General features: G+C 42.8%; 1 protein-coding gene across 1 annotated transcript; it reads left to right on the plus strand.

Annotated features, from left to right (window-relative positions):
- Positions 1-273: 273 nt before the first annotated feature.
- On the plus strand, positions 274-4618 carry N7457_002563 (uncharacterized protein; the record flags this gene model as incomplete). The annotated part of the gene is made up of 7 exons (XM_057173609.1): positions 274-319; positions 407-1262; positions 1313-1411; positions 1465-2894; positions 2962-3147; positions 3214-4420; positions 4483-4618. 7 exons carry the CDS (start codon positions 274-276, stop codon positions 4616-4618), a joined length of 3960 nt encoding a protein of 1319 aa, XP_057033760.1.
- Between the last annotated feature and the right edge of the window lie 7522 nt (positions 4619-12140).

Below are 12140 nucleotides of genomic sequence, written 5' to 3' on the forward strand. Positions count from 1 at the left end.
GTGTAGAAGATAATTGCCCAGGGGGTTATCTCCAAAAGAGGCCGGAATTAGGGTTTGCGTGCTGAAGGAAGGTCGGAGCGAACTGATAAGCGGCCCTTCTCCGCGTTTCTGTCTCCCCGCTTTGTCTCGGCATCCACCAAGTCGAACAGAGGAGATTGTGGCGCTTTTAGACGATTTACTTCGCTTCGACCTGCTAGTTGGCTTCGATGGTTGTTCATAAAAGGCAGCCTTGGCCCTTGGGATGTCGAGCAAGTTCTAAACACATCGCACATTATGTCTCCTCACAAACTAGATGCTCCAAGCATCAAGATTGCCATCGGTGAGTTACATTGATCCAATTGACATGCATGGGAAAAATCTGCTTAGTTATATCTCATCATAAAGCAAGCAGCTAACACCCTTGCAGATCGCGGTGGTACTTTCACCGACTGTCTAGGAATTGTGGATGGTCACGATGAGGAGATCGTCGTCAAATTGCTCTCGCAGGATCCAGCCAACTACGCCGATGCTCCAATTGAGGGTATTCGACGAATTCTGGAGCAAGCCACAGGCAAGACGTTCCCTCGGGACCAAAAGCTCACTACGGCCGACTTCTCGAATGTGAGCATCCGCATGGGCACAACGGTCGCTACCAACGCCTTGCTCGAACGTAAAGGAGAACTTCACGCGCTGTTGATCACGAAGGGGTTCAAAGATGCTTTGCGCATTGGAACCCAGTCTCGACCAAAACTGTTTGCGCTGAACATCCAACGTCCTGATGTCTTGTACGAGGACGTTGTTGAAATTGATGAACGCGTCACAATTGAGGACTATCAGCAGAATCCCACCCCAAATAAAGAAGCTCTACAGGGAGCTTTGCAGTCTGATGCCTGTTTGAAAAGGGGTATCAGTGGAGAGGTGGTACGTGTCTTGGAACCACTCGACGAGACAAGCACAAGACAGAGTCTTCAGCAACTGTACGACAAAGGCTATCGCTCTGTTGCAGTCTGTCTGATTCACTCATATACATTCCAAGATCATGAGCTTGCAATTGAAAGGATTGCAAAGGATATTGGGTTCAGCCAGATCTCCCTTTCCAGTCAGCTGCTGCCTATGATCAAGATGACGTCCCGCGGTGCTTCGGCTACTGCAGATGCATACCTGACTCCTGTCATCCAGCGCTATATTCAAGGCTTCCGTTCTGGTTTCAAAGATGGACTCAGATCTGCCGATACACGCTGCGAATTCATGCAAAGTGATGGTGGTCTTGCCAATTTCGAAAAGTATGTTGATAACCGCCCACAATACAGATAAACCTTGCTAATTCTCACAGATTCACTGGCCTTCGTGCAATTTTGTCTGGCCCTGCAGGCGGTGTTGTGGGCTATGCTGGTACATCTTTTGATGAGACAGATAGAAAACCTGTCATTGGGTAGGCCCGCATTAAATCTTTACTCTATATATGGATTGCCACTGACCATTCAGATTTGATATGGGCGGTACTAGTACAGATGTTTCGAGATACGACGGCAAGTTGGAGCACACCTTCGAGAACAACATTTCTGGTGTGACCGTGATGGCACCGCAATTAGATATCAATACTGTTGCCGCCGGGGGTGGAAGTATTCTCTTCTGGCGCCATGGGCTGTTTGCCGTTGGACCCGAGTCTGCAAGTGCTCATCCAGGGCCCGCGTGTTACCGGAAGGGAGGTCCTCTGACGGTGACCGATGCCAATCTTTTCCTTGGTCGCCTGCTTCCAGCATATTTCCCTAAAATCTTCGGCCCTAATGAGAATGAACCCTTGGATGTTGACATTACCCGGCAGAAGTTCACTGAGCTCGCGGCTCAGATCAACGCCGAGACCGGACAAAGCAAGTCCCCGGAAGAGATTGCACTGGGCTTCATTCAGGTGGCCAATGAGTCCATGGCAAAGCCTATTCGCGCCTTAACAGAGGCTCGTGGATATGATACCTCGGCCCATAACTTGGCCTGCTTTGGTGGTGCCGGTGGACAGCATGCTTGTGCCATTGCCTCATCGCTATCCATTGGTACTGTGATCATTCATCAGTTCTCTTCAATTCTTTCTGCCTATGGCATGGCTCTTGCAGATGTCGTTCATGAATCTCAAGAGCCGGCATCTGGCGTGCTGGACCAAATAGCGATGAAAAGTGTCGCTGAACGCATCTCTGTATTGAAAAACAAGGTCACTACTGCATTGACGACCGACGGAATTGATGAAAGTCAGATTCAGCATGAAGTCTACCTCAATCTGCGATATCAGGGCACTGACAATTTGTTGATGGTGCTTGAGCCTGAACATGGAGACTTTGTGACTGAGTTCATCAAAGAGCACGAGCGCGAGTTCTCCTTCACATTCCCTGGTCGCAACATTCTCGTAGAGGATATCCGCGTCCGAGGTGTTGGAAAGTCAACTTCTATTGCACCAGAGGCTCCTCAGCAAGAGCTCAAATCGATCGCTCGGACATCTGTGGGCGCAGAGAAGCAAGACGATTCATGTTCTGTGTACTTTGCCGCGGTCGGTGAAGTTACTACTCCAGTATTCTTCTTGGATAATATGAAGCCTGGATACGTTCTTCAGGGCCCCGCAATGATTATCGACAAGACTCAAACTATTGTCGTCGAGCCAAATGCCAGTGCCACAATCTTGTCCAGACATGTAATTTTGGATGTCCAATCTTCAAAAAAGCAGACTGCTGAGGCGACAGTTGTGGATCCTATCAAATTATCAATCTTTGGTCACCGCTTCATGTCTGTTGCTGATCAAATGAGCCGGATGTTCCAAAAGACATCTGTGTCTACAAATATCAAAGAGCGACTGGACTTTTCCTGTGCTGTGTTTTCGCCCGACGGCAAACTAGTTGCAAATGCGCCGAATGTACCGGTTCATCTGGGAAGTGAGTTGAAGCCGCTCTGGAATAAGCTTTATTGGCGAGAAATAAACTGTGCTAACGCCTTTTTCAGGTATGGAGTATGCTGTACGGTATCAGCATGAGCAATTTGGTGGAAATCTAAATCCGGGAGATCATATTCTTACAAACCATCCTCTTGCCGGAGGAACCCATCTCCCCGATATCACCATTGTCACTCCAGTCTGGGATAAAGAAGGCGAAAATATTGTCTTCTACGTCGCCTCTCGCGGCCACCACGGTAAGCTCAAGACCTCTCCTTCTACTATTTGTCGATCATTCGTAGGGGCAGTCTAACAGAAATCAGCTGAGATTGGCGGTATCGCACCCGGTTCCATGCCCTCAGATAGCAAGATGCTCTACGAAGAAGGTGCAATGACAATGGGCTTCAAGGTAGTATCACAAGGTCGCTTCGACGAGGACATAGTCCGAAAGTTCCTATATGATGAGCCAGCTTCATATCCCGGCTGCAGCGGCACACGGACATATAATGATAATGTGTCGGATTTGAAGGCTGCCATTGCAGCAAACCACAAGGGCGCCCAGCTCTTGGAAGCACTGGTTGTCGAGAACACTTTGGAAGTTGTACACTTCTACATGGACGCAATCAAGCGCAACGCAGAGGTCGCCGTCCGCGAACTGCTCAAATCTATCGGCCGCAAAAACCAGGGCATTCCTCTTCGATTCTCCGACTTCATGGACGATGGCACGGAAATTAGACTTGAGATCCGCATCGATTCCGAGACTGGTTCTGCCGACTTCGACTTTACAGGCACTGGTCGGGAAACATTCAATTGCCTGAATGCACCAAAAGCCATCGCTCACTCAGCCATCATTTACAGCTTGCGCGCGCTGATTGATGTTGACATTCCCCTCAATCAGGGCTGCCTTGCCCCGGTCAATGTGATTATTCCTTCGGGAACACTGCTCAATCCATCCGGTCATGCTGCCGTCTGCGCGGGCAACCCTATAACCTCACAGCGTATCACGGATGTCGTACTAGGTGCATTCAAGGCCTGTGCTGCCTCTCATGGCTGTTGCAACATTATCTCATTCGGCATGGGAGGTGTTGATCCTAAGACCGGTATTGAAGTTCCCGGCTTTGGTGTTGGTGAAACGATCTGCGGTGGCTCAGGCGCAGGGCCGACTTGGAACGGTACTTCTGGTGTACATGTCCACATGACAAACACACGCATCACAGATGCAGAGGTATACGAGCTGCGGTACCCGGTCATCCTACGCAGATTTGCAATCCGGGAGGGATCTGGCGGTCTTGGCCGCTTCCGCGGCGGAGACGGTGTTATCCGTGAGTTGGAGTTCCGTATGCCCCTCTCGGTCTCTATGCTCAGTGAACGGCGCGTATATCATCCATATGGCATGGCAGGAGGTGAATCTGGACAAGCCGGCTTGAATCTCTACCTCAAGAAGGAGCTGGATGGAACAGAGAGAATGATCAATATTGGCGGCAAGATGGAACTTGAAGTTCAACCCGGAGAACGGATTCTGATTCATACGTGAGTGATATACGCGACGCCCTGTTCAACTGAAAATACATGCTAATAAGTCTTTGTCTTAGACCTGGAGGTGGTGGCTGGGGTAATGCATCTGACGAATCGGTGGAGGGTGACAATGATGGATCTCAGAGCTCTCCAAGTTTCCAACCGCGAGGCAGCGTCCATGCATTCAGTGTCGCTGCTGAGGCAGCAATGTGATCACGATAGATATGATTTAGAATATAAAAAAGACCTTTCAAGTAATGCGGCTGCAAACACTCGTATGATCCCTAAGCTAATTGATCAATTTCTTTCCTTCTTGGCCACGCTGCAATTAGCAGATTCTAGCGCACTGGTTTCAGCGAAATAGCTTGGCTCTCTGACAGTTCATCTTTCTGAGAGCCTCCGATATGCTTCGAAGTTCAAACTCTCCCCGAACACTTTATCCCACACAAGGTAATCGATATAACTTCCGGCATGATACCTGCGGCACTTTCTTTATCCTGGCACAAAGCGCGGAGTGTCGGTGCGGCCCAATTTGCAAGCTGAAATATTTCGAATGCCTCAGTCTCTGAATGGCCTGCTGATGCGACAGCCTGTTTGGTGCGGCGATCGGGGGTTCGGAACTCTGTTCGTAAGTGTGGGACTTGAATGTAAATACAATACGCATGAGGTCTTATGGCTGTCGTCTGCGCGGTATCATTCAACCCTCCCCATATAGAATGATGGTCTTAATGGGCCATATCATCCTCTGTAATACGGCGGGTGTGCTCCGAAATTGGTTTTCCTATGACCCATTTTTGGATCAACGGAATGTTCTCGTCTTTTTTTTGGGAAAATTGACTGCGCTTCCAATTTGATCCCCAGCCCATATATCTCTAACTCGAGGACTTAGATTGGCAGATCTCAATTGTTGCGGTCTACGAAGTGGGACTTAGTGAGGAGGGAGATAGTTGTATTGGCAAGGGACACGGAACTCCCGACTATTTAGGCGACGATGTTGATGCCCGAGGCACCAAGGCACCAACCACTTGTCGGAGCATGAGATCGGCATACCGGAAGTTTAGTTTATCCTGTCTACGCAGTATTTTTGATATTAGTCAGATAGTCATATTTCCTACTAGAATAGTGGATACAGAAAGACAGAGATTTCAACTCCCTTGATTGGACCCCTAATATACTGAATACCACGTCAGTTAATAGTTATGAGCCCGGTTCGCACGAAATAAGGCCGCTATTCATAAGATATAGCGCCTATTAGCACCTAAAAACCTCTAAAGCTGCACAGTAGCCCGCTGAGGCTATATAGCACCTAACCCTAACAATGGAAGCATTAACAATTCTCTCCGCTATAAAGGGCGAAAAACTGAAGGATTCGCCCTAATGGCGCACCTAGTTCGCCCGGGTGAAGCTATATATAATATAAAAATAAGTCTGGAAGCACTATAACCTAGATACCCCCCTAATAGAGAGACTAGTTAGGAAAGAAGAGCCTATTAGGCCGGAATACCCCTACGGAGGGACCGAATCGGATAAAAGAGACTAGAGAGATAAAATAGATATCTTTAAAGTAGACTAATCGAAATAGGATAGGGAGATAAAAGGGCTTTCTAATATAAATAACTATATTTATACCTTCCTAGACCTAATCTACTATACCGCTATCACCGACTATTAGACCCTATATAAGAGACTAGTATACCTAAGAGATCGCTTCGCGAGATCGACTATACACGAGGAGGAAGTCTAAATAAAGTAGAAGGTCTTCGCTATCTAAAAGCCGACTAGAGATATCGAATAATAGCTTAAATAATAGAATACCCTAAGGGAGTAAGCTATTAGCCTTAGTATTAATAACGGAGACGTAAATAGGGACTTCCTATATACTATTAAAGAGGTCTTACCTATTTAGTAGTAAGGAAGATATTAAGAGATTATTATAGATAAGAAAGTCTATTAAACCTATAATCTCCTTAAGTCGTTCCGTATAATAAATCGAGAAATAGGGGTATAAAAGGTATTATCTACTATACCTCTAAAAGGGGTATTCTTAACCTAGTAGGGGCACTAAGAATTAAAGTCCTAAACTAAGGAGCCGATCCTATTTAAAAAGAGGAGGTGCCTATATAGGAACCCCTACTATTTATATAAAATAGTAATATACTAGTATCTTAATAAAGAAAACCGCCCCGAAGGGACCTATATTAACCTAAGAAAGCTAGAAAAGATTAAGTAAAAACTCGCTAAAGAGTCTACTTAGAAGAAATAGGTAGAAAAGAAGGTAGAAAAGGTATAGTAAACTTAGTAAACTTAGTAAAATTAGTAACCTTAGAAGGAAGAGTTTATAAATTAAGTAAGCTTCGCTACTACCCTTAAGCCCTACACTATATAGTAAGGGGGGCTAGTATAAAACTACGAATACGCCCTCTCCCTTACTAAAAATAAAGAACCTATCTTAAAAGATAGATAGATCCTTAATATAGGATCTAGTACCTATATCTATAATAATAGAGATCTTTTTATCGACTTTATACCCTAGATTTCGGATCTTACGACGGGAGATAGCACTACCTAGGTACTAGGAAAGGGGAAGGTTAGACTAGTAAGTAGATATCTAGTAAAAGGTAAAATAAAGATTATACTTAGTAATACCCTCTATTCCCCTAGTTTCTATATAAATCTAGTATCCTATTCTATACTAAAAAAGAAAGGCGGGATATAGTGCTAGCGTATAAACTATATTAGAGACCCTAATAATAGACTAGTCATCTATATAAACCTTTAGGACTAGTTTAACCTCTAGATCTTTAATTAACCTAGAGAACTTATATAGCCTTAGTAAGCCTATTTTATAGAGAGAAAGTTAGTGAAACCTTAGTAATTAAAGGCCTTATTAGATATCTAGCACCGGAGACTAGCCTATATTAATTAACGAAGTATAGTAAAACTCGCTACTATAGTAGATAGAGTTAGTTTTAATAATAAAGGAAAAGAGTCTATCGGAAAAGAGTCTATAGGAAAGGAGACTACGGAAACGTAAGTATTATACTAGACTTACTAGCTAGGTCGTACACTAAGATAGATATTAAGACGAGCTATTAAACGTACTTTCGGACGATTTAGAAGAGTATACTTTAATTTTATTTAGCTACCGCTAGTAGAGAATAAGTACCGCTAGATCTCTTATTTTTACCTAGAAGGTCCTAGGTTTTATTAGCTAATAATTTATAAAATAAAGCCTAAGTGTTAGCTAGCGATTAATCGCTTTATAGAACTAGTAAGAAACTAATAGGATCTACTAATTAAAGCCTTCTAATACGATAATAAGTCCTTAACTAGAAAACCTACGGAATATAGCATTACTTCTAATAGTATCCTTATATATTATAACCCCCTAAGGTATTCCGAAATAAATAGTTATACCGAAAGATCTAGTAGTATAATTATTACCCGTATACGTATACTCGTACTTAAAGGAAAACTCCTAAAAGATCTATAGCTAGAGGCCGCTAACGCTACGGTATAGTTACTAAATCGTATACCGATATATATCACTACCGAAAACCGCTAGGTTATACTATAGGAGGAGGTGCGGAAGGAGTTCGTACCGTAGGCGCCGAGGATTAACCTATTAAATATCAAACTATATAGAAGTTTAGTATACTATAGGATCGATAAATAGATCTAGTCTAATAAAATAAACCTACGAGCTAAGATCGGATTCTTAGTTAGCTATATAGTATCTAATATCTAGAAAATCTAGTTTCTATATAATAGGAAAGTGAAGCCTATTAGGGATATAGTATTTAATAAAACTCGTAAATATACCCCTAATTATAATAGATATTAGCTTATTCTAATACTAATATAGTAAGAACCTTAGGAAATTACTATAGAAGAGTTCACCTAGGTACTTAATCGCGTAATAGCTAGTTAAGAGACTAGCGAAATAGAAGAGAGAGATTATTAAGATCTATAGGAAGCTTAGTCTAATAATCTATAAGAAACTTAGTACTATAATTAGTAAGGATCTTAGTAAGGATCTTAGTAAGGATCTTAGTAAGAAAACTAGTAGAATATATAGTAGAACTCTCCGTAGAGGGAGATAGCTAGTAAAGTTAGTTAGCGAGATACTACCCTACTTTAGGGGGTAGACTAGTAAGTAGTCCTACCCTCCCTAAAAACTACGATTATATAGCAAATACCTAAGATCTATAAGCCCCGAGCTCCGCTAGGTATATTTCCGGATAAACCCTTTCCTCCGCTCCCTATTATACCGCCGTAAGAACCCTATACTACCCCTAGTTAGGGGGTAGATATACCGGAGGATCTAGAGGATCTAGTTAGCGACTAGGTTTAGGATAATAAAGCTATTCCTACTATAGAAGATAAGCTAGAAAGATAACTATAGGCGGAACTTCTCGCCCTAAGTAGATAAATTATAGGAGATATCGACACTAATAATATTATTAGTAGAAAGCGAAGGCGTTAAGCTAGGTAAGATAAAGACTATATCTATATAATAACTATAGGAGCTATAGACGAAGAGGAAGACCCTCCTATACTACTATATACTTTCGCTATAGGACTATATACTAAGAAACCTAAAATTAGACGTTATTAAGATAATCTCCCCCTAGTCCTAAAACACTATAAAGATATTATAAACTATCCATTTTAGGAAGGCTTTCTCGTAGTAATAAGGAAGGAGATTAACTCTCTAATAGAAAAGGAAACCTATAAGATTATAGAGAGACTAAAGGATAGAGGTAAGTAAATACTACCTCTTATATAGGTATTTACCTATAAATGCGATTAGGATAGTTATCTAGTTAAATTCAAAGCTCGTATATACGTACGGGGAGATCTAGAGACTATTTCGTACGAAGAAAAGAGAGCTACTATATTAGTAGTAAGGACTATAAGGATAATCTTCGCCCTTATTACTATATTTAATCTCGACCTAAGATAGCGGGATACTATTACTACCTTTTTAAATAGTACGCTAGAAAAAGAGGTCTATACCTAGATACCTAATAGGTTTAGACTACCCGGAAAATACTAGAAACTCCGCCGCGTACTATATAGTCTACGGATCTTACTTAGATTTTAGTAATAGGAAGTAGCTAGTGTATTTCGTAAGCTAGGACTATAATAAGCCCTAGAAGACCCCTATATCTTTATCGGAAATAGACTAATAGTCTTTTTCTATATTAATAATATCCTAATTACCTACTATAATAGTAGGGAGGCGCGAGAAAGGGCTATATAGCTAGAACGAGATCTAGAAGTATACTAGGAACTAACCGATTACGGAGAGGTAGTATAGTTTCTTAATATCTATATTATTAGAGATAGGTAGTAAAAGAAGCTATAGCTTTATTAAGATAGCTATATAGTAAGTATCGCTACACGATATAATCTTATAGATAGACTAGCGGTATATACCCTAATACCTATCGAAGAGCTAACTCTATATTAGGATATAGCTATAGCCTAAGAGATCCTATTATACTAAAAGAAGGTAGGATCTACTAGATATACTACTACGATTATAAGACTAGATACTATAAAATCGACTACTCGTCTAGTATAATATTTAATAAACCTAGGCCCCTAGTACTATTAAGTAGCTAATAGAGTTATTACCTACCTTAATTCTACCCGCTATCTCGCTATTAAATATAGTATAGATTCTAGAATAGACTCTATACAATTTATTAGTGATACCTTATATAGGGATTATCCCGATAGAAAGAGCTCCGCTAGCTATATCTACTAGGTATACGGCGGGCTAGTCGACTAGAAGGCTAGTAAGTAGCCTATAGTCACCACCTCTACCACTAAAGCTAAGCTCCTCGGTCTCTCAGAGACTACAAAATAGCTATAATAGTAGCGTAGACTTCTTAATACCCTCGGTTTTGTCCCTTCCTATCAACTAAGTATTAATTGCGATAATTAGCGCACTATTAGTCTTCTAACTAGCGAGGACACGGCGTTCGAGACGAAATTGCGACATATTAATATTTATCGGCACTAGCTCAGATAGGAAGTTAGGGAAGGAAGAATCAAGGTGAAATGGGTGCCGACAGCTAGTATAGCTATAGACGGACTCACAAAGTTGCTCACTAGGCAAAAGCATAAAGCTTTCCTCAAAATGTTGAGGATGACAGATATAAGCTATCTAATAGCAGGAGCTATTTGACAGTATAGGTCATTTGATCAATAAAGGGAGAGAAATAGCATACCGACTTGGGTGCAGGAAGCAGCTAGACTATACTAGCCTAGCTGAGGGGGTGTGTCGGAGCATGAGATCGGCATACCGGAAGTTTAGTTTATCCTGTCTACGCAGTATTTTTGATATTAGTCAGATAGTCATATTTCCTGCTAGAATAGTGGATACAGAAAGACAGAGATTTCAACTCCCTTGATTGGACCCCTAATATACTGAATACCACGTCAGTTGACACCACTGTCTCAACATCAATGGAGTTTTCACATATGATACAGGTGAGATGTAAGGTCTCATAGTCTCACTTCCATTCCCGTTTCTCATCAAGTTTCCTTCAAGTTTCCTTCAAAATGTCAGTTCATCTGTTGTGTATACACATTTATATCTGACGGTGATTCCGGGGACAAATACCCGGCAGATAGTCAATCACGGCCCTCACTCGAGGATTACAAAGCTCTTGACCGGTGCCCATAAGGCAGATCCCCGTAGCCTTGTTGCTGAAATGCGGAGTGTGGTAAGACTAGATGAGTCGATCAGGCCGGTAGGGTCTAACAACATCCGAGGTATGTCTTGTGAAAAGCAGGCCGACGAGTCCTGGGTCTCGACTCTCTACGCAATCTATCGTCCTTGTTTCGGTCTCGTGTCGGAGTTGGCCCATCTGATTACACTTGTGTCCCTTGACTCCTAAGGGCAACATGGACAACAAATACCAGTTGATGTCGATCCTGGACTGGGCCCGCCAATTCAAGGTTGACCGTTGTGGTCGAATTCGGGGTCGCGGAGTCATCTCGAAAGTCAAAGGGCAGATACAAAGTGGTGGCTCACGAATCCACGGGCGATGTGAAGCTTGTAATTATCACCCTGCAAGAATGTATATCTATTTGGCAACTCTTGCTCGAAATTGCATAGCAGTGCTTCTTCATTCTTCCTTCTAAGTATATTTATAGCCTTTCTTGGTGAGGCTTACAAGGGAATTGGTCGCCGATTGTTGGGTGTATAAGAGACATAATTCAACAGATAGTACGGAGTAGGTTGGTCACATATAATGAACGTTGTGTATGAGCTGCACCAGTCTACATGAGTGAGAGTCGCTCCTTGTATGAAAACACATCGAGTCATTGAAGGAGCTCATCGCATTATATTTGTTTTCGACACGATGATATTGTACTCTTCCAATGTCCTTGGGCTGTCTCTCTAACAGTCTTTGCGACTCTTTATTAACTGCCTTGGAAAGCTATTTAGGCGGAACTGGCAGATAGGCAATCATCCACTAGGAACATCCAAGATGATTCAAGTCTGTCCTTGGATCTTTGACTCCGTGTCTCCGTGTCTCGATCTCGATGCCTTGTGCAATGCCTAAGACTTAGACAGGGATCCCCGGGGGGCTTGCAGCCCGGGGCCAGGGGGCAGAATGGACATCTCCACAACCCAACCTTCCAAGTTTAGAACCGGCCAAACGTCATCGAGCGATCAACTTTCCTTGAAACTGTTTGAGATGATTTGCGAAAT

Source organism: Penicillium paradoxum (assembly GCF_028828445.1).
Source record: "Penicillium paradoxum strain IBT 22861 chromosome Unknown utg000003l_segment0_segment0, whole genome shotgun sequence".
In the NCBI taxonomy this organism is placed as follows: domain Eukaryota; kingdom Fungi; phylum Ascomycota; class Eurotiomycetes; order Eurotiales; family Aspergillaceae; genus Penicillium; species Penicillium paradoxum.